This window comes from Nothoprocta perdicaria, unplaced genomic scaffold, assembly GCF_003342845.1.
Source record: "Nothoprocta perdicaria isolate Ctin4 unplaced genomic scaffold, notPer1 scaffold_27, whole genome shotgun sequence".
NCBI classification, from domain to species: Eukaryota; Metazoa; Chordata; class Aves; order Tinamiformes; family Tinamidae; genus Nothoprocta; species Nothoprocta perdicaria.
The window spans coordinates 1799530-1825398 of NW_020455499.1; the positions used below are offsets into that span (position 1 = coordinate 1799530).

Sequence of the window (25869 nt, forward strand, 5' to 3'; positions counted from 1 at the left end):
TTGAAAAATTAAGGGAGTGTGTGCAACACCCGGGCATGTATCAAGAGGATTTTTTTTTTTTTTTTGAATATTAACTTAGTGTAAGAGGGCTGCAAAAGTCCCAATGCTTTTAATTTACCTGTTTTCACAAAAGAGAATCGCCAAAACCTAAACTCTCAAAATCAAAGAGGAAGAAAGGAAGAATATCAGTACTCCCTTCCCACTCCTACTTGCTGAGGTCTGCACAAACATAATTTTCCCCATTTTATGGATACATCGAGGCCTCGCTGCAGAGCACCCCGTCTTTCCCAAGGCCACAAAATGGGGGCTGTAGCAGTGATTCTCAGTAGGTGTTTTAGCTTTTGGAATCAACGTGTACTGACGGATCCGTTTGCCATTTCGCTACCAGTGCTGCTGATCGGGAGATAATCGCCATTTTCAAACATAAAACCACCACTGTATGAATAATTTACAGATTACAGGTTTACAACAGCTGCATTCCTTTCCAAATCAGACATTACCTCACTGAGCGACCRGCTAAGACAAGTGCTAAAAGGACGCCCCGCTCGGCTAGGCCCGCGAGGAGCAGCTTAAAACCTGCTCCMATTCCAGCAGTAAAGGAGAGGCTGAGGGAGAAGCTCCGACCTCCGGGGACGGGCAGAGCTCCCGCGGGAGCCTCATCCATCGGGAGAACGCGGGGCCGGAGGCAGCCGGGCCGGCAGCGCCCACGAGATGGCAGCAATATGTTTATGAATAATGCAGCCGCCGGCCGCCAGGCCCGCCGCGGCCCTCCCGCCCCGCAGGCCCTTCCTCCAGGCCCTTCTCTGCCTCCATCCGTCCCCGAGAATGTTATTTCACAGGCAGCATTAACCGCTGTATTGCGGTAACGCGGCAAACGCTTCTGGCTCAAAATAAATCTTCTCCTTGCTGATGGACATGGAACACGTGCGGATGTGATGACTGCGGCGCTGCTGTCGGGAGCGAGGTGGTTCCTGTGGCTTCCTAAGCACCTCTGAAAGGCCCGTGCGGATCGACGCTCACATCTCCCACACGTCGGTCGCCTAAGGAAGCCGTTATTGCTCTTACTGGGGTTGTTTTTGGAAAGTAACCTTTATAGCAGCTCCTCAGTGCATCGTGCGTTTTCTACAGGCCTTTCCCTCATAAGCAAGACCGCTTCTGTTCTTACACTATCTGCATCTCCCCTACTATTTTAATCCACAATCAAAAATAAATATGCATGCAGGAATGCATTGAAAACATAGCTCTAATGCCATGCCTTGCAAGAGATTCCGATGGAATTTTCCTGGCACAAACACACTACTACCGTAGCACAGACCAAAAGGAATCGTTGTAATCCAAAGCATTTGATACCTTGGAAAATTTGGGTCCTCAAAATAACAAGGCAATAAACTTATAAATATCATTTCATAGTGATAGTTTGATTCATTGGTTTAAAGAAATTAAAAGATAACAGGGCAATTAATAAATAAATGGTTTGTTTTTCAACAGATACAGAAGTTATTGCAAAAACATCCACGTAGTTACAACATTGTAAAAGCAGAATAACAATCAGCTTCCAGAATGGCAAAATCAATATAAATTTGTATATATAAGTATTCACTAGTCACAGCTGTGATTCTGCTTTTTGGATGTGGTTTATCACATAGGAAGCATAAATTGGCTACAAAAAGTGTAACAAACTAAGAACAAAGGCAGGTAGGTTCAATAAAATTACTGTGTTTACATTTCTTTCTGTACTTTGGTACAAAAGACAAGAGTGGATAGATGGAGAAAACAGGAGTTTGTGTGCACCCATGCTTGAGTTTTCACTGAATATTCTAGTAGTGATTTACATGGCAAAGTCAATAAAAGACAGTGAGAAAACTTAAAATCCAGTACAAAGAGGAAGCCACACCACCCTGCTCTCCAATAGGAGAACTCACTCCTGAAAACACACAAACAACGCTAAGAAGTGGGGATTTCTTGTGCCCACTTTTAACTAAGTATAAGTTTATTATTTAGGGTAACTCTTGCTGACACCATCACTAATTGTATGATGTGACTATGTTTCTTAATTAAGCAATAGTAAATTCAGATCCCTGAGAAAGAAATTAAACCAGAAACCCAGTAGTAACTGCAGGAGTGGACAAAATACTCTGCAGATTCTAAAGCAGGTGCAGCTCATTCTATTGCAAAGCTAATCCAAAGCTTGGAAAGGTTAGTGTCAAACTGCAGAGAAAAGTACTTAACGCCTGAAGACACAAAACGGTTTTCGGGCCCTTTCAGAGCACAGACCAAAGTGTCTAACCAGAATGACTTGCAGAAGATCCTTCTCCATCCCAGCGCAAGCTCTTCCTCAGATTTGTCTGCCCTGTGCAGTCTTTCCACTTAAAAACATGAAAAGACAGGCAGATTCCTTAGGCATTTCCAAAATACTCCACATGGCACTCTCAGTGATTCCTCTACAGAGATCACAAAAAAAGAAAACAATTCTGCCATGGCAAAAAAGTGGGAGCTTAAACCATGTTGGGGAGGATTGAGATCCTATAGTGAGCCCACAGTAGATGGAACAAAAGAATTTGTCATTCAGGTCATGTTTTTAAAGCATGAGAAACTTCAGGGATAAGGGTATCATAATCAGTATCATAAATGTTTTGAAATACATACAGCATGCATGAAATTGCTGCAAAATAAATTGTTCCATGTTAGGCGTAGGTGCAGTTGTACTTTCAAGTGTCACACTGTTGGAACACCGAGTATCTCATTAGGGGACACAAGAATATATTTACAATACTTATTTGTACATGAATCAGTAACCCCAAACGGCTACTGTTTGCTGAGAGAAGCACCATCACACTCAAACTGTGGCAAGAGCCAGGGCATCAGGCTCCAGAAATCCCACCCTGGAAACCCGCTGAACTTGGCAAAGGGGGAAAACGTATCACATAAGACATAGTAATTTTTTTTTTTTTTTAAAGTGTGATAATTAAATGAATAGTGCTAGGAAGAGAACAAATCTGCTTCACCGATTCATGAGCATGCTGCTGGTGACTTTGGGATTTTGTTTACCCCCCTTTTCTTTCTGGAATCATGCAAAAGGATTATTTTTGGATCTTCCCGAAAAGGAAGTACTCTCCGTCTAAGAGCTTTTGTGCTACTGAAGCCCCTGAACGGAGCAGCCATAGGTCAGAAGAATGACTTCCAGATTTTGATATTTAAAAAAGGGCTTCTTGACTTAAAAGTGAGAAAAACAGGGGAAGGAATAATCTCCAAATGAAAAGTTTACTAGAAGCAGAAGACATTGATTATCGAGAAAATATGTAAACTAATCTCATTACCAATGTCTTAGCCACCAGATTAGTACTGCCCACAAAGCAGGCATCATGTTGTTATTTTCCTCATTTCTAACTCCAACCAAAACCCATCTATTCCATATAAAATTGAACTAAATAAAGGAAAGARGAGAGTGACATAGGCACAGTTTCTGTTCCAGTTGCTGACTGACAACACTGCCATCCCTTAACATGGTTTTATTTAGTTATTACAACCATCTCTCTGTAAATGACACTTAGGATTATTTAAGATTATGTTGTAATCCTTTTAATCCTCAGTGCTTTAAATTTCAGGCTAAACACCAAAGAGCAAACTAGCACTTAGCAGAAATATTTAAAGCATGTGATTTGAACATAAATCTTCTTTTATTCACCAGTCCTCTGATGAAGACCTAGTGTATCATGTCACTTAGCCAGAGAGAACAAACAGGGCGGTAGCTCACAGCAAACGGCTCCCTTTCCCCACATTGTCTGAAGCTGTTGCAAACCAATTCTTCTCCTCAGTGCTGGCAATATCATAAATAAAGTAAATGAAGGAAAAACAGACTGCTGTATTTTGTAAAATGTATGTATTTTAAGGCAGTGTTAAAGAAAACCTAGAGAAAAAAAACAACGTTCAAGAGGAGTTGAAATAGGTTGCATGCACAAATTGGATATTATGTGAGACAGATCAGACTTATCCTGTTAAACAGAGTAGCTCAATTAAAATGAATGGAGTAACGCTGCTGAAAACCTCATGATCAAGACCAGAAACCCAAATCTTCCTGCCTGAATGTCATTTACTTGCAGTTTCCTCTTTTTATTCCCTGCATCGATCATGTTTCCAATTAATTTACTTCGTGATACTCCTATACTCCATCTTCTTGTTACGATCCGTTAACTGTCACATGCTTAGATTTTAAACTCAAGATTCCCTGYGTTCTCGTCAAACCAAAATCTCAATAGTCATTTTCTATTTCTAATCTGTAATTCATGAACTCGATTTGAGCACCCAGGCTAAATCAAACTCAAAATTCTGCATCGAGTTCTGGCACAACACATTAGCAGAAAGGAAGCATTCTGTTTGAACCAGAAAGAATGTTTTACTATTTAGAAACTGAAGAAACAAGACCCCACCAACCATGCCTTGAAGACATAAACAGAATCCCAGAACGGTTGAGGTTGGCAGGGGCCTCTAGAGACCATCTAGTCCAACCCCCTGCGTGGGCAGGGACACCCAGAGCACGGGACACAGGGCCGCATCCAAGCGGGTTTGGAAGACCTCCAAACATACTCATTTCTGATCATTTCAGAGTTTAGCAGCTAATATATCTAATCAACTGCAGTGCAAACCATCTATATTTAGATTTCAAAGGAAAAAAAAAAAAAAAAAGAAACAGCACACTCTGTGAACAATATATTTATACATCAGTTCCCATCCATGTACACAAATGAGTAGTGCATCAGAAGAGTTTCCTGAAATACTGTGGATCCAGGTACAAACTGACCTCCTAGCTTTAGAGCTCGTCTTGGAACCTCTCCAGACTATCTCATAAATCTGTGCTCTCTCTCCCTCTCTATTCCCCTTCCCACTCTACCTCCTCATGTAGCACCAGTCGTCTTCAGTCCTTTCCTTTCCCAAAATGTCACCACTATTGATGCCAAAGTCTTCGCCTCTTTCACTCTTGCCATCTGGCATCATGTTCATGTAGCTCTCTGTCTAAACAATGCTCCATCCCTTCTCAAAATGTGTCTTAACATATGTCCTTCCTCCCATGCTTTATTTCTTAATGTCTCTCCCACTCATTGGCTTGATGAAGACACACTTTAATGGGTTCAAACAGTAGCCCATGAGTTTCCTTTCTCACGTTATTCTGATTCAGTGGAGTTACACCTCACACTAATAGAAGTGAGAAGAAAATATATTGCAAAGTCTTCATACAACCAGTTTTGGTAAATCAATAGCATACRGTTTCATTTTCTTTACACTGGAAATAGAATTGCTTCAATGAATCACCGTTCTAATATGCACTTCCAAATAGAAATTTTACCTAATGCAAGATGAGAAATAAACCCTAAAAGCTCAGAAGATCTGTCAGTGTGCACAAGRGGTTGCAGGACTGAAGGCTAAGGTTATATTTAATCACCTTCCAAGTGAAAAAGCTGAAGATTGACAGCAAAACCAAAATATTTATTCTAAAAATACCTAGGAAATGACAAAGCTCCAAGTGTTGTTTCAAGACAACCTAAAGGATGTGGGGGTGGGGATAGAAGCATAAGTCTCACTGACTTGAAGCCAGGGAATACTTCTAAATATTGCATGTTCTTTAAAAACATATCTAGAAAAATAAACCTTGAAAAAGTCTTGGTAAATACCCAGTTGGCCAAGGAGCCACAGACAGGCTCCTTGGTTTGGAGATTTTTTTGTTTGTTTGTATTTTTACAGCCTCAGACTCAGACATGATTAAGAACAAACTGGTGGTTCTTCCAGTGTGTTCCAGCTGGGGATAATGCAAARGGACTAACTAATAAAGATACCTTGTACTTGGCATATTCCCTCCTGCATCTCTCTGGCCTTCACCAGCAAAGGGAGGCTTATATTGTTAAATATTCTTTATGCTAGACCTCTGCGTAGCAACTCAAATAATTCATTGGAAATATTGCTTTCATGTGGCTTAATGCAACTTCTAGTGAAACAACCAACCAGAAAAAAAAAAAAAAAAGGCATTTCCACTGATATTCGTGGGAGCTGGGTTATGTCCAAAGATTAAAAATGTTGCAATAAAAATTTTTAGCCTCTAGATGCTGGAATGTTAACCCCACAATAATGCTTTCTTCATCCTTTCATCCTTTAAGGCCTTGATCCTCACATTCAATACAATGGAATTTAGATGAAATAATTAAATAACGTTATTATCCATCAACAAAGGATAAACATATGAGAAATACACATCCTTCTATTTTGGTCGTGACAGAGGTAGACGTTTTCAGTCGTCCCCTCCCCTTCCAGAAATGAACCTAGGTCATCACCATCYGAGCACCCTTAACAGCAATAAAAATAAACACAGTAACCACACTACGTTGGAGCAATGCTTGTATAAGCATTTTGAAGAATTTGTGTTTATGGAAGTTCCTTAGGTCAAGATTCTAGGCCTGAACCCAAAGCAATTACCTACTAAGTTTTAAAAACAAATCGAATATAGAACATTAATCAATAAATCAACAGGTTCTCAAGTGTTTAAGGAGATTCAGTCATCAGAAATCTGTCTCTTGGAAAAATAGTAAACCRATTCTTGATAAAATGTTACACTCCTATATTGGTAAGAAAAAATGCTGTATTAAATCAGCCTGTAGTTATTAAAACATCCTATGAAGGAAATAAAATCCACCTCTTAGCTTAAGAGACCATATCCTCAAATGAGCAGTGGAATGCATGCACTGCCTCTTACCTGAAAGACATTCTTTCTGCTGGATTTCTCTGGGGTCCACTCGATGCGAGCACCACGCAAATCCACACATTCAGGTTTATATCCCGGTTTCTGGAAAGGAAAAAAATAACCATGAATATGACTTTTCAGAAATGGCGAATGTTCTCAGATAAAGATCAAAACAGATCAGATGACACAGTATTGTAGTGCTGCTGCTGGGAATTTCTCTAGAAGAGATCGTTACTCACTGCCAGACTTACTGAAGTATGTTAATTTAGGAGTAAAGTTTGTWTATTAGACACATAATTTTAAATACAATAAGATTGCTTAAAAACAGACAGATATATCACACTTAAACAATAGATCAAAACAAATGCATACACATCAGGTGAGTTTCTTAACTGCTTACTTTGCCAAAACATCTTGAAGAGCTATTGTGTTTAAAAGGTACATTTTTGTGGCTGATTCACCTACAATTTTAAACTGATAAAGATGGAAAGGACAAAAAAAGGCAAACAAGAGCTTGCATCACCCTTTCAGACAGACCCACTTCTTTCTCCAAGCCAGTTATCAATTGAAGCTCCTAAAACCAGCTTTGAGGGCACATGCAATGTTGGGAAGAGCCTAGGCCTATAGGGTTGCTCTCCACTCCCAAGGTTGCTCCTTCAGTCCATGATAGACAATCTCACATYCCTAAATGCAGCTCTACCTGCCCAGATACTTCATATGGATGCAAATAATACAGACAGCAGATTTGTTGGCCAGGACCCTTTATGTTGCTGGGAGTTGGTTTAGAGCAAAACAATCCTCRTTTGCCATCTAAACTGTTTCTCTAGGGCCTTTGCCCATGCAGCAGGTCTGGCGAAGCCTTTCTAGTTTAGACTAACCTTTACAGATCAGGTTACTGTACATCCCAGGCAACAAGGAAACCAGCCTACTGCTGCTAACAACATATAGCACTAATAGGTCCCTTTTGGGGTAAGATATGGAGTAATATCCACATAATGTAATTAAAGAAGCTGGGGGCATCTTTTTTGCTGTATTGTTCTTGAGTCATTTTACCTTAAAAAAAAATGACATCGGTGATAAAGAAAACAGAAAACAGACTTAACAGCAGAAGTTATGATGGCCAATCCAGCATCAACCACATAATCAGCTTTCCAAAGATTGCTCATTGAATTTCTCTGATGCTGTTACTAAAGGCTAAAGTAAAAATAAAAAAATAAAATAAAAAAAAATAAAAAAGTCTGTTCTCCAGAGTGCTTTTGATGGGCAGAAAGGATCTATTTAGGTTAAAAGAAGCAGAGTATAAAATCCTGGTCAAGTCATTTGCAGCCATAGTTTCTGGCATTTTTGAGTCCCAGAGTTGTAATTATATTCTTTATTTGCCAAACCATAAACCCACCATGGTTCAGCTCCTCTAAAGCYGACAGCCCTGTAGGCCTTTGTTCTCATTTTTACATTTTTTTTTTTAAATTGGAAAAATATAATACATTATTCCAAACAGAAGGATGTTCTTGTGGCTAAACCACTAGAAGAGCTGGGTTTAGGATTCTTTCTTTTCCCAGTTCTGCCCTAGACTTCCTGTCTGGCCTCTGACAAGAAATATAACATTTTGAAACTTTAATAACAAATCAAAACTACAGCACCCAGGGTCAGCTTTACAAGGCTGTTGCCAAGTTAAATCAGTTATTATTTGTTAAGCAAAAGTGATCAAGTAAAGAGAGTTGAGTCAGGATTACAAAAAGCTTTAATTCTAGCGTTCTACAAAAACGCAGGTAACAAAGGACCTGGGTGGCTCTGGCRCCTACCATGTACCCAGCTGGTTTAGCCTTTCGTTTTGGCAAGCTAGGTCGGTGCAAGCGCTCCCTGCTCCTGTGGCTGAAGGTGTGGACGAGAGCGCGCTGCTCTCCCACCACAGGGAGGACAGGAGGCAAACTAGTCACCTGGGATGACAAGTTGACCATGAGRCAGCAGTGTGCCCTGGTGGCCAAGAAGGCCAACGGGATCCTGGGGTGCATTAAGAAAAGCATCTCCAGCAGGTCGAGGGAAGTGATCATCCCCTCTACTCAGCCCTGGTGAGGCCACATCTGGAGTACTGCGTCCAGTTCTGGGCTCCCCAGTACAAGAGGGATGTGGAGCTGCTGGAGAGAGTCCAGCGCAGGGCTACCAGGATGATCAGGGGCCTGGAACATCTGCCCTATGAGCAAAGGCTGAGAGAGCTGGGCCTGTTCAGCCTGGAGAAGAGGAGGCTGAGGGGGGACCTGATCAGCGTGTATAAATACCTCAAGGGAGGCAGTGAGGAGGAGGGAGGCGGCCTCTTTTCAGTGGTGGACAGCGATAGGACTAGAGGAAATGGCCACAAGCTGAGGCATCAAAAGTTCCACAGCAACTTAAGGAAACAATTMTTGACAGTGAGTGTGACAGAGCCCTGGAACAGGCTGCCTAGAAAGGTTGTGGAATCTCCTTCTCTGGACAGCTCCAGAACCCACTTGGACGCAGCCCTGTGCCACATGTTCTAGGTGACCATACACGTGCAGGGGAGATGGACTAGACTATCTCTAAAGGTCCCTTCCGACCTTAAGCGTTCTATGGTTCTATGAATTCGGGGTAGCAGGAAGATAGGCAGACAGCAGCTCTGCAAGAGCCCCTGGGCTCCTCCACCACCGAGAGCTTGGAGCAACAGGGACAAACAGGCTCTGYGCAAATGCAACAAAAGACACGTGCAAGTTCATCCTAGCCCAAACATTTGGGGACACTGCAGTGCAGTAAGTTAAGGTTACCACGAAAGCCTGTGCTCTTCCCCCTGTCCTTGGTGTGTGTTTTCCAGTCAGAGCAAATATGTTATACCAGCGTTGTTGGAGGGAGCTATGCTGTAAATTGGTACAAGTGTCTGTTACAATGAAATCTTCCTAAACATGAATATGGATTTCAGAGGCATTTTCACTCACTAAATTACTTTGCAGATGGGCTAATAACCTGAGGTTAAAATAACCTCTGTTGAATAAACAGGCCGTTTTTTCATGCTCACAAAGACCGGTGATAATAGAATTTAATTCTGGAAAGTAATAAGAGAGCGGTGATCACTCTAGATCACAATGTCCTTAATTAAAAAACATTATATTCTTTTTTTCCTTCATAGAAGGCACCAAAAGCATAACTATAAATGYTCAAACAGCAGCAAAAGATACCAATATAGATACACGAGAAGCAGACCTGTATTTTCAGTAATATTTGTAAACAAGTACATTTTTTTAAATTTCACCTATTGGTGATTCCAATGGTCATGGTCTCTATTTATCTCAAATTATTGTTATTAATAATTCTAATCACTACCTTTATCAGAAAAGCTATGGATCCCCGACTTCGCCACYTGAATCCATAGGAAGTTGTTATTACAGTGAGTCTTGTATTTACCATTGTACAAAGGTGTAACAAAAACTGATTTTAGATTAATGCCAATCCTAGAAATAAGAATATTGCTATGGATTTTGGAGAATATAATTAATTCATATATTATATAAATATATGTGTGTACATATGCTATATGAGTATACATTATATTGAAATATAATTCATCGGAAAGAAGAGGGATGATCAGAACATGCTCTCATCTCCCTTTTGCCTTTGTTGTGAAGTTTCATTCGTCTTATAATGATGCTTTATTATTTTAAATTTTAACTTCATGTACAGTATTTAATAATTAATCAATRAATTAATATCTTAACAATACAAAGGTACATTAATCTTTTGGCTAAGTCACATCATCTTCCTGCTATAAATAAAAATGCTTTGTTATAATTCATATTATAGTGAATGAACATTGACTTTATTGCATTATTTAATTAATGGTTGAGTTCCCCTTTTTCTGAAGGAAAATATAGTTGAATAAGATCAGTAAACAAATGATTTTTAATGAAGTCCTTTATATTATTTCTTTTCCACTGTCAAAATTATATCTGGGTAAATGGTTTACAGAGGACACTAACATTGCTTTTGCTTTATCAGATGAGATCAACATGCCAGTTTAGCTTTTTCTGATGTGTGAAATTTGGGGTTAGGAAATTGGGTTATGACATTATTAGTACTGATATTCCCATTTCTCCAACTTTTTTCCTTATTTATTTATTCATCATTCTATAATTTGACCACAATAGACAGAAATTTAACCTCAACTATTTTTCTTGCCTACTGAACTTCAAGTTCACAATTCCAATATTCCGACCTAGCAGAGAACAAAACAAAGCAAAACAAAACCCCACAACCTTTTATTTTAGGAAACAAAAARCTGGACTAATGGCCTTATTCTTCCTAACACTAAGCCCTACATGAAGCCAGAGGATGGGAATTTCATGTCTGGTCAGTCTGGTCAGACAGAGGGAAGTCACACTAACATGTGCAGGTGCCAGGGATAGGACAAGGAGAAAGGGCAGCACAGCTGGGAGGATGAGGCCAGGGAGATGACAGGATGTGGAACTGCAGTTCCAGCAAGCTGGTGAACTATCTGCCCTACTAAATCTGGCTTTTGAAAATAAGAAAAATATGGCTGTAAGGCAATGGACCTTTTCATCAATGTGAATGCTCATGATGAAGTGAGTCACAAGGGAGAAGGAYCGACTTATCAGAAGATCATTTCTGATAATGCATGCCAGTTTTTGAGCTAAATAGATTCAGTTCTGCACCAGAACCCTGTTTTCTAGGCAGGTCTACTCTAGTCATCCATTGAAAGGGCTGAAATACTTAATATACTACCAGGAGTTTCAACCACGTGAAGGAGTCTCAGAGTAAAATGGATAAATTCACTCTGCTGAATTTATGCTGGTCCCCAACTTCTGGAGTTTGGGCTGTGCCTTGCAAGGAGAGAGGAGAAGACACAGCAGCCAAAACAAGACACACAGTGCACACAGGATGGCAGGGCCAAAAGAGAGGAAAAAGGTGGAMAAGAGCAAGGGACAGTGTTGTCTTCTAGGCTGTAAATAATCCCTAAAGTCCGCCAGGGATCTAGCTGTTCACTCCCAATTATTATTTTACTACAGAGGTGCCATGAATGGAATTCAGCATTCACCTCAAAGTGCATTTCTGCAGTATGTCCTGAAAAGTGGAAGTATTAAATTAAACCAAAAATCTTGTGCGCCTGGACACTTGTTTCTTTTCCAGTTTGCCAACTTTTGTTCTGCTAATAAAACAGCACCAAATTCAAATTTCAAATCCCTAGAATTCATAAAATGCAAAATTAATAGCTAAACTGCTAAACTTTCCTGGTGCAGCTTTGAATAGCTTGCAAAATAAGAGATTCCCCTGTCCTGGGTCAAATCAGAAACGAATCTATAAACAAAGCTAATGTCTCTACCCACATTAACAGGTTCCTGACATCTTAGCTTCCATCAAAATTCAAAAGATGAGGGCCTGAACACCCGTATGGYTCTCAAAGCCTGAGTGTGCAAGGCACAAGGTGCCAGTGGAGTGAGTGTCCCACTGGCCTGTGCTGTGCAGGCTGCAGCCAGCAGAATCACGACGACGCTGGAGCAGATCCTCCACGTGAGCACTAGCAACATCTGTGAAGGCTTTCCTTCCATGTCTAGCTCATCATTTGATGGTAATTTTGCATGCATACATCTTTATCTTAGGTTCTTTATTTTTATAAGCTTTTTTTGAAAGAAGATAACACAGTTTATTTTAAAAATACACTCTTGACAGCTTGAAATTTGTGCAGCCCCAAGGAAGAACAAATGCCTGTGTTTGCTGCTTCGATGTGACTCGCAGACATRGTAAAAACTGGCTTCCAGAACATACAGATTTTGCTACTGCAATACCCATTCAGCAGGTAGAAGCACAGGACAGACAGCACATTTTAAGAACAGAATGTGTCCATCCTTTATTTACTTTTACTGCTTCATCCTTTTTATTTTTCTTTTTGCAAGCCTCACCTTACTACCAAAAAGAACAAGATGAGAAGGTACTCTTAAAAAAACAAACAAGCCCCACTAAGTTTATGGTCAACTATATTGATAGATCAAGAATATAGAACTAAAAAGGATTCTTATCACCTGCCACACACAAATTAGCTTATTGCTTGCGACTCCTGCCAAAGAGAGCACCTCCGTGGCCACCCATCATGTCAATGTGGTGTGGCAGGTCTGATCAGGCCTTGGGAACCTTTCACAATAGGGTTTTGTCAAACCTGTCCCTTAGCTGCCCACAGTGTCACACATTGACTGAATTCCCCTTTTGTTGCCCACACGAAGGTTTCGAGGCTCAAACTCTACAGTAACGAGCACTGAAGGGATCCGTGCAGCTCCTGCTTGTGCAGTGGAGCTGTCACATCTCTGAAGACTAAGATCAGTGGCCTTTCCTTGGGGCACAATAAAAAGGTACTGCAAATTTCACTTTGTAGTAACTACAGGCTACAGAAATTGCATTAGCTGCATTAGATGGAGTCATGGAAATATTCAGGAAGGTTAGCCGGATATGGTAGATGTCACGTTTATACGACGATAAAAAAATCACTTTACTAACTTATACTGTTTGCTGCTTTGGTAGCACCCTATATTAAGGTGCCATTTATAAATAGTTTATTATTATTTATTAATGTATAAGCCACTTTATAGGATGGTGGATAACAACTTAAATTCATGTATTAAAGATGCACATACATGGTTTAATACAATTTACGTCTCACAATATCCTTTGCAACAGATTCTCATCGCATCATCTGTTAAGCATTTATTACTAATGCATTTTATCACATACTTTATAATACATTATTTGAGGAAGTGACTGCATTTAGTGATCATTTTCATAAATAAGAATAAAGCATTTATAAATGGCACCTTAATTTAAAGTGTTACCTTCACATTACTGGATAGTCACTCACCATTTGTCTCACTTTGCAATTATCCTCAAAATGCACCTCTTAATAAAGGACATGCTAAGTCCCATTTCTTCTCACACTCTATATCTGATTAAAAGTTTATCAAGGCATTTTCCTACAACTGCACTCAAATCTTGGAAAGTTGTCAGCACAGTCTGAATCTTTGTATATAAGCTCCCAGCTTTTTATATTATAATAACAATTCTGAAACGGCTGAGATTAAGAGATGGTTAATTGCCTACCAGATTGGCCAGCGCGGGCTGTTTGGATTCTTTGTAGAATTCCATTTTCCGAGCAGTAAGAACAATCCAAGAGGTGGACCAGTTTTTCCTAAAAATAACAAACAGAAAAAGATGAACAAGGCAAGCAACCAGGAAGTGAAAGAGGCTCCATGTGCAGAAGTGTTTTCAACTCCTTCACGTCAGAAATGAAAACGCTCCAAACTCAAACTCAGTGTCAGCAATGCATTTCAACAGAGCAGCTATATATAGACTGGTGTCGTTTTAGTAACTAGTTTTAAAGAACCAACGTGGAAAATACAAAGATGATGGAACTTCAGTTTGACTATACGGMGCTCTAGAAAGGGTCTATACTTGAAGTGCCCAAATGTTTTCTCCCTATCCCTAAATTAGATACATGTAGGAGACAAATAAAGATAAGAATGCAATTTCAGAGAGATTTCCGTAAGCACAAAACAGCAGAAACTCAGAATAAAGCGCTGGTAAACTGCAGAGGATAGAGCRAAGAAATCAGAATACACATGAATATGTGAAACAGTGTGTCCCCCATTGTGAGACAGCGTGTCCTGTAACAGAAAACATGTTATATAGATTATATATATTAATATCTCTATTAATATATGCAGTGTTTGAAACCACCACATAATCACAAAGAAATGAAGCTCATCGGACCAAAAAAAAAAAAAATAAAAAATAAAAAATAAAAAAAGATAAAAGTCTCAAGTTTGACTCTGTGATTTTAGGCTCATAACATGTGCCATTTATAGGACTGCAGATAACCCCCCTGTTTATTTCCTTTACGCAAACACAATTTGCAAACCTAAACATTTCAGATTTGTTTTTTGTCGATGTTTTTGTTTTCTCTAGTTTTAAAGCCTGTTTTGGGGACACTCACTTCCAGCTCCACCTCAAAGCTCTGCTCCCCTCGATATCCTATCAGCAGGCATAATAATAGGCAGCCTTCCTATTAATGACTTTCCTGTTCAACATGTTGGAGTCACGAGCTGAAGCACTATCACTAATATTACAGGTGAATCTCTAACATTCCTGACATTTGCATAGAAACATATATTCACTTTAGTGTGGCGAGCATTTCATGCAAAGTGAAGTGATGATTATCCTTAAAACCCAGTCTGCACCTGATAAAATTAAGCAACTCCACGAATGAGATTAATATGTTTGAAGAAAATAGGACTGCTTTTCATATTGATGAGAAAATGAGACAAAAAGATAAAAAACAGTAGAATTTTAGAAAAAAAATATATGATAATCGCTGACAAATAATTCCCCCAGAAGATGAGTGATTGTAAGTCACTGAAAATTTCAGCTGAATTTATTACAAMTGTAAATTTATATTCTTAGCTACCATAAAAGATGGTCATAACCACAGATTGTGCATGTCCACATGAAAAACAGTTCCACCACTGTATTTAGTTATTCCTTACAGTATCCTTTAGGAGATGCGTACTGTAGCTCAGGATCATCATGAAGGCAGTGAATACAAGTTTTTATTGGTAAGTACAACTTTTCAGTTCTTTCCCTTTCTCCTCCAAAAAAATAGCCTCTTCTTAATGCAGAAAAGCGTAAGTTTAAACAGATTTTCCTAGGTTGGATAACATAGGTAACAGGATTCACTAAGGTATACATTAAAATCCTTAGGGGACAGCTAAAAAAAAGAAAAAAAGAAATATTGCTAAACATGAAAGTGCATGATTTTCAACTTGAGATTGAACAAAAACTCAGTTATCTAAGCTTATACTYTTAATATCAGGAAAGACAATGTTTTTCTGAATTTCATTTGARTTTTATGGTTCATCTTTGCTGAAAACTAAAGAGAACAGAGGAATTGAATAAATAACTTAGGCCAGAAATATTAAAAACTTCATTTCCTATAAGTTTCAGGTAAAAATATAATCTTGGTGCTTTTGTATGTGAATCTAGTTGATCACCACAGTTTGAGAGTCCTACTTTTAAACTGTCATGCAATGACAATCTAATTTATGAACCAGAAACACTCAGGAACACTCAGAACATATTTTTTTTTTTCAAACATTTTTCAGTGAGAGATCCATAAAGTTGTCAATCAGATCTTAAATAAATAAAAATATTTAAAACAATGTTTTAAGTGTATTAGTCTCTGTTTTGGGCATTCATCATATTTCACTGGACACATACAAAGAGTCAAAATTTTCAAGAAAAGCCTGCTTAGCAATATCTCTTTTTTTTTCTCTCCATATGGTTACCAACATTACTAAAAAAAAAAAAAAAAAAATCACTTCCAAGTAATGAATATCATGTTTAGGCAAGCAAAGGGAGAAGTCATACAATGCATACAGAGTGGATAAATCACTACTGCCTATCTTTTGTATGTATAAAGACAAATAAATATCAGTACACAGCAAATACCCAGCTCGAATTACCAAGTTTATTGCATGAACCCTTCTRGAGATGAAACCTTGAAATTATTGCCAAAACATACTCTCAACCACCGAAATCTGACATTTGCAGATTGTATCAAGAAGCAATAAAGCAAATACTTCGTTACTAATGTATTTGCATTCTACCAAGTGAACACCTGATGGCAGCACACCATTAMCATCAATGGTGCTCACAATTTCTGAGGCTATTTGAAAACGTATTACACTACTTAGTCCTATTTAAAAATATAAATGAAAAAATATCTCCTTTTTATGTCACTACTGTCCTGAACTTGTGTTTGTAACTTTATGATTGGGAGGTAAATAATTTAGGCATTTCTATTGCAGAAATTGCCCATTAATGCCATTCAGGAGCCTAGTCTCTACCCAAAGCCAACCTCTGCTTAGACGATGCTAAWACTAGAAAGCTAAAATACAGCTGTAATATTCTCTTTTACTGCTTTTACTGTTATGCTTTAGAGACACCTAAATGCACCAGACTGTAGTGAGTCCTTCCAAAAAAGTCAGAGTAAAGACTCAGATTGGTTTCAACAAAACCAGGGCTGAGCGARTGAGTGCTGACAGCTTTAGATAACCTTGTCTATCTGTACATCTGGCATCACCACGTGGCAGGCACCTATCTCTTATCTTTGAACCTTCAGAAACACCCACCACCCAAAATGTTCCCATTTAAAACACATATTTTTGGTTTGCCTGGTGCCTTCATGCTGGCATGCACATAGGATTTATAACAGAGAGGCCAGGGCTGAAGAGGCCATTAGACAATATCACTTGGTTTCTGGACCTGGCAGGCCATAATACTCCAAAAGTTAAATCATATTTTCTTAATATTCTAACGAATGTATTTTGTCTATAAGCAATGACAACAATACACAAATTCTTAATTTTACAACTAGTAAGGTAACACTGAAATATAATACCTTAATTTCTTGCCACCATCTGCTATTTTAGCCTTCAGAAGATATCCTTCTTTCTCCACTACCTAAAAGTCAAAAAAAAAAAAAAATCATAATCATATCATTTATTCATTTGAATTAATCTATTCAGTTAGTACATGCTAGAAGAGTCTGCATCTAGCTAATGTAATTTCAGGACATTTAATCACTAATTCTTAGTTTAGTCATCTATTCTTTCTGTTCCTGCCAGTTCTTTTGAAAATATCTGGACTACTTTTAAAGTCAATTAGTAAACAGAATTAACTTTGGAAAAAAAGTTTAATATCCCATTTGCTGCCTTAGCAGAAACATATGTTAACGCAAACAATAAAAAAGTTAAAWATATTAAAAAATAAAAAGAACAAAAAGGTAATTACACTCTGAATTCATAATTTCAAAGTATCYATATATTAATCCACTGAGTCATTGGACTCTGCTTACATATTAGCTGTGAAGGGTACACCACGTTTCTGTGCAAACCTCTTAATYCTTACATTTTACACCCAACACTTTCAGGGACAACCGGTATCAAATCAAAACATCAAATATTGGTGCAACAGGACACGTTCAAGCGCCTTATTTTGCTTTGCGCCCACACTAAATGAAGGGCTGTGCGAGATGCCAGGAGGCTTCATGTTTTACATGGTATTGGGTCGCGATATGGTCGTGAGGAACCTGCCACTTGCAGCCCTTCAAGGGCCRCCCTTCATTGCAGAGCTTGCATTCGGGTGCTGGGAGAACCTGTCTTCACATTGCTCGTGAAACTAAATTATCTCACTGTATCGTGCAGARAAGCATAGTGAGTGTTTATGTCAATTACTGCCAGGCAATCTTAACCTGGAATTATAAACAAAGCAAAATACAGCATCTCAAAATGCAGCATCTCAAAATCCCAAAGTCTTTATTTTCTATACAAACCCAGATGTGTCCACCCTGGCGATAGTACAACAGCTTGGTAAATCACCTACTCTGCTATTTATTTATTTATTTTTTACAAAACCCMAAAACCTAGTGGTTTGTCCCGATACAACAGGAAAGGGAAGGACTCTTCTGACACAACCTGCAACCGGTTGCTGCAGCCAAACATACCAACATTTTCACTGGAGTTTTAGCATGTGAGAAGGAAATCCTTGACTTGCACTCCACATATCTGGACACACTTTTCTTAAACCAGGAAAATAATACTCTCTACCTTAGATATATGGTTCTATACAGGCTACCAAAACATCCCTTATGTTCCTGCAGAAACCGAAGCAAGAAAAAAATATAATGGAATTTGGAAATTTGGAGGGCTGGTTGTCCCTTTCAAATYAGAATCAGGACCTGACCAGGATTATTTGACCACACGGTCTTCTTAGTTGTGTCACAGGTGATTTCATAATAGTTACAATAAAATTTTGCCATTTGCAAAGTTATTAAATAGCAACAAGATGTATTTTAATACTCAGCGTATTCTTTCATGTAAAGATGCTTGTTACTTGATTGCACAGAATATCTTGGGTTGATATTATCATCGTTAGCAATCATTTATCACAGATTTTGTCTGTTGCAGGTTTACAGCGTATCACAAAATGCACAGTGCTCACCTCTCGGTGCCTATGGAAAAGTCTGTTGGTTTGTGGGCACGCTGCAGGTGACATTCTCGGGTGGGAGCRTGGGGATTTGTGTGTGTGTATTCCATAATTTGTACTTATCTCACGCAAATCCCTGTCATGCATATCAYTGCATAGAAAACCCAGGGAGAAAGTATGGAGGGATTACTGGGCAGAGTAATGTCCTGATTTATCTAGTAATAGATGAGTGAATTATTAGAGCTAAAATAAGACCAAAACCTGATCTCTACTACTTCTAAGCTGCATTAAAAAAAAAAAAAAAAAAAAAAAAAAAAMMAMYTTTGAGTATTTTTTCCCCCTTTCTAAACCTTCATTCTTGTGGTATAATACTTTTGATGCTTGGCCAGGGCCAGAGATGCCAAATAACACGAAAAAAGGTTATTCTTTAAATATTTCCATCCATCTGGAAACCGAAATCAGGAGGAGCACTGGCTGGAAATTCAAGCTGTTGATTGCTTCTTTGAATCAGACCCAAAATCTGATCCTTTCTAAGTTTACCAATCATTCTTCCCAGACTGTTATTATAACCAATCCAAAACTAAAGGCAAACGTGATTTTCAATATTAGATCTGAATCATCTCTAAGCTCATATTTTGTGAAGTTAAAAATGGGATGTGTTTCCAGATGCAAATATATAATGGTCTTGAGCTGGAACATCAAATCCACTACCAAATCTTGGCTATCTAACATATCCTACTTTAAATTGCATATCTCAAGTGGCTAAAGCATTTGTTTTAAATTAAACAGCTAAAAGCTGCAAGATCTTCAGATAATATGAACACTCTCTTAGTGCTAAATAAAGTAACTTYGTATACATCACATACATTGAATTACTGTAAACTTAGTCTTTGGTAAAGTTTTTTTTTAATTAATAGTGTACATAGTGTTTTTTTAAGATAGTATGAAGAATATTCAGGGAATGATTATAATAATAAAAAAACTTTATTACAAAGACAAATGAAAAGGATTTCAAGGTTCAAATGAATATTTACTTCTTCTCTGTATGGAGAGCTAAATGCGCCCTGATTTCACATCTATCAGTATTTGCCTTTCTATTGAATGTGTTTTCAAGAAAATACTTCCAAAACAGGTCAGAATTTACTTTCAGTCCTTCTGCAAATGGATGATATTAAAAAGCATACCAAATATATCCTAACAATATGTTCTCTTCTTTCTGTCTCAATAAATATCATCATTTCTTGCCGAGCTGCTGCCCTTACTGAACCTTTTCAACAGAAGGAAGGTTAAGAAAATGACCCAAAATACCCTGGAAGAATTAGCATAGAAAAAACAGAACGGAGCTATTGGATTTTTTAAAATTTGTAATTTATGAGAGAATTAAATCTCTCATAATAAATATAAAAGATAAAAAATAAAAGAGTATGAAAACATATATATTTGTATTTTTATCTGGTTTTAGTAAACAAAAAAACTTATATGCGCTATTTAAATAGTATAAGGAAAAATAATTATTCCTATATTGCAAATAATTATCTTATAATTACCTACCTTTCTCAGTGCCATAATTTTCTCTACAAAAGGTTTTCAGAGATTCAAAACCTATTTTTTCCTTTTTTTTTTCTTTTTTTTTTTTTTTTTTTTTTTTTGAAAAGTACCACATCTCTTTGATGGATTCTTTTATTTCATTCATTTTATTTTAACAGATAAAATGCACTCTTCTCCCTCCCCGCTAAATTCTTAGGGGGGCAAAGAAATGGTAAGAAATTTAATGATCAGTTTTACTTACAAAAATAAATATTAAAAACACATTAGCAAGGATAAAGACATGGTTACATTTCTTTACACCAAGTATTAATACCGATGAAACGTCAGTCCTGTATCACAGAAAAGTCAAGCTATATAAATTGCTTTGTAGGTCCCAAAATCATTCTTTGTGTTAATAAAACTCCCTCAAATCCCTTAATGTCTCGAGGCATCCAAAGACTCGCATATTTATTTTTAAGAAAGCACATGTAACATAYACATTAAAAACATTTAAAATGCCAAGAGTGATTTATCAGTTCTATAGAGCAACTGCTTACCGTGTGGTCCTGCGTACTAATGATGTCTGCAAGTGTTAAGTTATGTTGGGAATGATTTCTTCTGTGACGATTTACCTAAAAAAAAATACAAGGATTTAAGTTTAGAGAGGTTTCAAATGCTTTGCAGAGAAAGAGGGACCACCAGACACATACAGCAGGCACATGGAGGTAGGTAGCTTTGAAAATCCATCTTGTTTTAGCACCAATTTCTGTGAGAGCTGGCTCCCCTCTGAGCCCTATACATAGGAGGTACCACTCATAGGCTCCGAAGACCTCTAGCASCTACGAGTTTCTTTGTAATGTAAACTTGGCAAATTAAACTACAAATTAAACGWTTGCTAACAGTCATTTGGAATTACCTCATCTGCAGCAAGAACCTCAAAGTCTTTGGTCAGCTAAGTGCTGCTGTGCCCATTCTACAGACGAGGAACGAGGGGAATGATGAGGTGTTCATTACAACCCCGAACCACTGACAGAACCAGCAGCTAGAACATGAGTGAGAATGGAACTGAATGTACGTAGCATATTTAAAATGCTTTAAAGATATTCCAAACTCTCCATGACTGAAAGACTGCAAAAATATTGGACTCTCATTCCACCATGTTTCCCAAAGACCAGGTCCTTGATTCCCATGATTTCCCCTCTTTCAGSGGGAAGCCTGTATAACTATCTGCAAAGGGGGAAGACTATATAACTATCTGCAACTGACCTCGGGAAAATTGTTGAAGGTACCAAAACTGCCTAGGTTAAAAAGGTGCAGCACCCTTACAAGCCTGCAACTAAAAACAGGTCGCCCCAAAGTTTGTACACTTTTTTTTTCCTCTCTCTTTTCCTTGAGGTTTTTTTTGTAGATTTTTTACATCAACTGGAAGCAGAAATTATACAGTTTTGGAGTTGGGGTCGTTCAATATGCAGTGATAGATGCTTCTCCTAACTGAAGCAAACAAAATAATAAAAAATAAAAATATGATTTCATCTGGTTTTCACTGTATTCATCATAATGCATTCCCTTTTTCCTATTAAAACACAGCTAACAAAGTCATAATGTATTCTGTTTATATTTAAGTGTCTGAATATATAAAATGTTCTTAATTAATCCAGAGGGCTACGCTCAAAAAACAGTTAAACATATTATGATCCCATATTTTTTCTCCACACATTGCTTTCATGTTTATTTGTAAGCAGTAACATTTGTAAGCCTTGAAATCTATATTCTAGATATTTTGCTCTTCTCTCCTAGTCAGAGCTAATGAGCTTAATGAATTACCCGTTCTAAATTTAATACAAACATTTCAAAGAACGAGATAAAACATTCTTCACAATTCAAAAGTTTCTCTGACCTATTTATGAAGAATATCACTTAACAATTTCATTAAGGGTGAGTAACAGCTGGTGACATGGCTGTGTCCTAAAGTGTTTTTCTCTCTTAATATTCTGCATCTTAAGCAATCGAGCTTTCATAAGAAATACTTTAGTTAGTGGCAGTCCCTCCTYTGGGGAGAAAAAAAATGTCAGACCACATTTTCTGTATTTTGCAATCTTGTTTTCAGGAGTGTCATGTTCCTGTTTTATTAGCATGTAGGGTAAACAAGAATGATTTGCTGATGCTATTGAGAGAACTTCTAAGATTACAATCTCTGTTTAGATTCTGGATGGAACTTAATATTAATGCAAGCAGAGGCATGTATATAAATTCAAAATAAATTAATTCAATTTATCTTTTTTACTTTATCTTCGCTACTCAACAACTCTGAGGGTCCTACAGCACGTAAGGCATAACACTAAACTATTCAGGTCTAGTTCATAGAAAGTCTTTCTTACCCAGATCTCCCATTCTAATTATTCTTTAACACACAGCAAAGCACATCACCCCCTGATGCTTTTTAAAATATATCATTCACTCCTCCAMGTTAAAGAACAAGACACACCACTACTGCACAATATCTATTTTAACATGCAGCTAGTATCTCCCGGAACCGTATGTGTCTGTTGGGGGCCCTACGAGCAGCTCTGTGAAGTGCAGAGCAGTGATCGGAGCTTTCAGTCTGGTCTAGTCTTAGGTTCAGCGATCAGAGCCTCAGAAAGAGAAACGCTCTCAATTTTATACATTCTAAAAAGGATCCCTCATAGGCACTAAATCCATCCACTATCAAATGGAGGAAGGAGGCAGTAAAAAAGGTACTGTTTTAGTCATACTAGCAAATTATTAGTGGTAGTATAATAAAAGAGACAATTGTGAGATTTCCAGGAAACATGAAGAGAGAATGCGAATTAAATTCCAGTTACAGATGCTTTATGTGCTTTAGAAAGTCTTCCCTGTACGCAAAGGAGAAATTTAAGGGAAATCTGTGAAGGCACAACCAGAAAAATGGGCCTCTTACCTGGTTATTTAACATGATTCTTTTGCAATTTTGCTAAAATGCTAAATGCTTCTCTTAGAGAGCAAGATAAAAGAAATTGCATCAAACATCATTGCTCAGCTAGAAGGTAAACTCACACAAGGAAATCCTGGAGCTCCCAAATCTGAATCTGGTCACACAATTATAACCATAATCCACAGTCGAAAAAATCATGCTTTCCTGGAAAAAAACCATTTCAAGCCATGCTTGACTTACAAATGGAATTAATGGAAACTGCAACAAAATTCACACKCACTTCTAGCAATCTTTTAGTTTAGAAATTAAGTTTTCAAAAATGGAATCCAAATAGCTTGAAGAAAACCTTGCAACAATAGTGAAGACTATTTTTTTAGGCCTTAAATTTTGTTAGTGCTTATAAAAATTTGCTAAGAATATCCAAACCACTGAATGAGTTAGCCATGGCACTTCCTTTGTGKAATATTCAGTTTCGCAGTAACAGATTCTTGCAGGTTCTGTTAATATACTCCTATTTATAAATAAATCCTCATTATTCCCTTAATGCAGCAAAGCTACAAATTTATAGGAAAGCTAACTATTTTCAAGGGTATATTTTTGAGTTATGCAAACATTTAARGGGAAATTCATGCTTGAGTATTTTCATTCTTTCATGTAGATTTAATGGACAGACCATAAAGAGATCTTTCAAGATTCAAGCTCCATTCAATTACCCTAACAAACTAAAGCAAAACCTAAATAATATCTGTCACAAGTCCTCTAGCTCACCTCACAGCATGGCATGAAAGGCAGAGATTTATAAGGGAAGTTTGTGAGACTCCTTTTTTAGGAAAGTCAGCTCATCAGCAGATTTCTGATCTGATGAACATTCTTCAGTCAGCAACAATGTCACCTGCAGCATTAAAAATCCGCTCTGCGAGCGCTTGCAAGTCTGGGGGCAAGTCTGGTCCTGTTAAACTCAGCCTCAGCTGCTCCCCCTCTTCCTTAGCTAAGGGGTATCTATCTCCTACCAGAGCTATTCTTGCATCCAAGCTCTAAACCGTCATCGTATGTTGTACAAAGGCAGAGCCCCGGCACCCCAAAGTGAAGGAGCAACCATCTCACAACTGCTATTTTAAGGCTGATGGAGTAAAATACAATACCCYGATTTCTAATTTCATTTCTTTTGTGCTCCCATTTGTTCATTAAATCATCCCTCTTTTGGGAGGAATTCAACACGTCCCTGCTAACTCACTGTTAGTCTCTTCGCATAGGAAGGCGTTGATTTGAAAAGGGACTTCAAGGACTGATTTGGATTTTATTGTCCATTAGAAATGTATTTCTGACCTACTTCGTCAAAAGAATCATATTTCTTCTTTGATTTCAACAAAACCAACTGCCACTTCTCAGAAAGACCAGACAGGCTGTTTGAGTGCAACCTATAGTGTCCTGCCTAAAATGTTCTCCTGAATTCACTTTATCCCTCAACAGTTACAATAATACTTAAGAACTTTCTTCGTGACACAAAAAGGGAAAAGATTCTTAAATAATATTAAATAATCTTCTCACCACAGATCATTTTAATCATCTAATTCACCATTTAATTCTAAATATCTAATTCATCATAGATTAATTATCCCCAAAAAACACCAGTAGCCTGAGAAAAGCACTGTTTGATCCAACCAACAGCACCTTGTGAAACTGAATTTTTCACAGGGAACTTGAATTACCACCAAGACAAATTTTACCTGCTGGTTCCCCAGTAAATCACTGCCCTGCTCCACCAAAGAGGAGGTTCTCGCAGGAGCTTTCATTAGATTTCTACAGAGCTATTCTCACTCTCTTCATGTTTTGTCTGTTCCTTTTAGGAGTCTCATCTATTGTTTCATTTCATCATACTCAGACTGCAATAAAGTATCATGGGGATTCCTTCATAAATACAAAAAAAAATAAAAAAAAATAATAAAAAAAAAAGCAGAGAAGGCCCCTACTGTGGAGAGCTTGCTCCTGAGCATTGCTCAGCTCTGGACCTCATCCAGCAAAGCACTTTGGAATGTCCTTAAGTGGTTTTCTGGATCATGGCCAGAACACTCAATTCTTTATAGGATCGAACTTTCTGGTGGCAGCTTGAAAGTTTGCAATAAAGTACAAACTAGTCACATAAACTTCTGTGAAAAGCCTTCTCTTGACGACGGAGGGGTGATACCTGATTTAATGGTGCCTGTGCTCGTTTCATTCCCAGTCGCTCCGATACAGCGGTGACAGCCTGCAACTGCTCAGAGATGCTTAACCAAAACACATTGCTGCATTTCTTATAGCACCATCTCTTGAATGACACCTAGTCTATGTCAAGAGAAGAGAAAATCCTGTATCATTTCATTCACTGCTGTGCTTTAAGTGATTTGTTCTGTTTTAGAGATCCAGGTCCCTCATTATCTGTAGATACTATTTGGAAACAACTCTGATACGATATGGTGTCTTTTCTGCTGCGAAAGACTGAGAAAATTCCTTGGGCTTCCTCCGTGGATATGTTCCTTGGCCATTTCAGCAGATAAGCACGGTTCTGCTCCTCTTCAAAAATGGAGTCTGTCAAAGAGAAGCCGGCGTGCTCCTCTCCTGCCAGCCCAAAACCTGGGGCGGGTTAGATAGTGAAACAACG

The 25869-nt window shown here is 38.1% G+C and overlaps 1 protein-coding gene across 1 annotated transcript in view; it reads right to left on the minus strand.

The window, feature by feature from the left end:
* The window catches only part of ARHGAP15 (Rho GTPase activating protein 15), a 293000-nt gene that overhangs the window by 243842 nt on the left and 23289 nt on the right, over window positions 1-25869 (minus strand). Inside the window, exons 2-5 of the mRNA XM_026040886.1 lie at window positions 20857-20931; window positions 17187-17248; window positions 13832-13919; window positions 6740-6829 (exon numbers count right to left, since the gene is read on the minus strand). Coding sequence (XP_025896671.1) covers window positions 6740-6829; window positions 13832-13919; window positions 17187-17248; window positions 20857-20931 — 315 coding nt within the window. The remainder of the gene's footprint in view (window positions 1-6739; window positions 6830-13831; window positions 13920-17186; window positions 17249-20856; window positions 20932-25869) is intronic.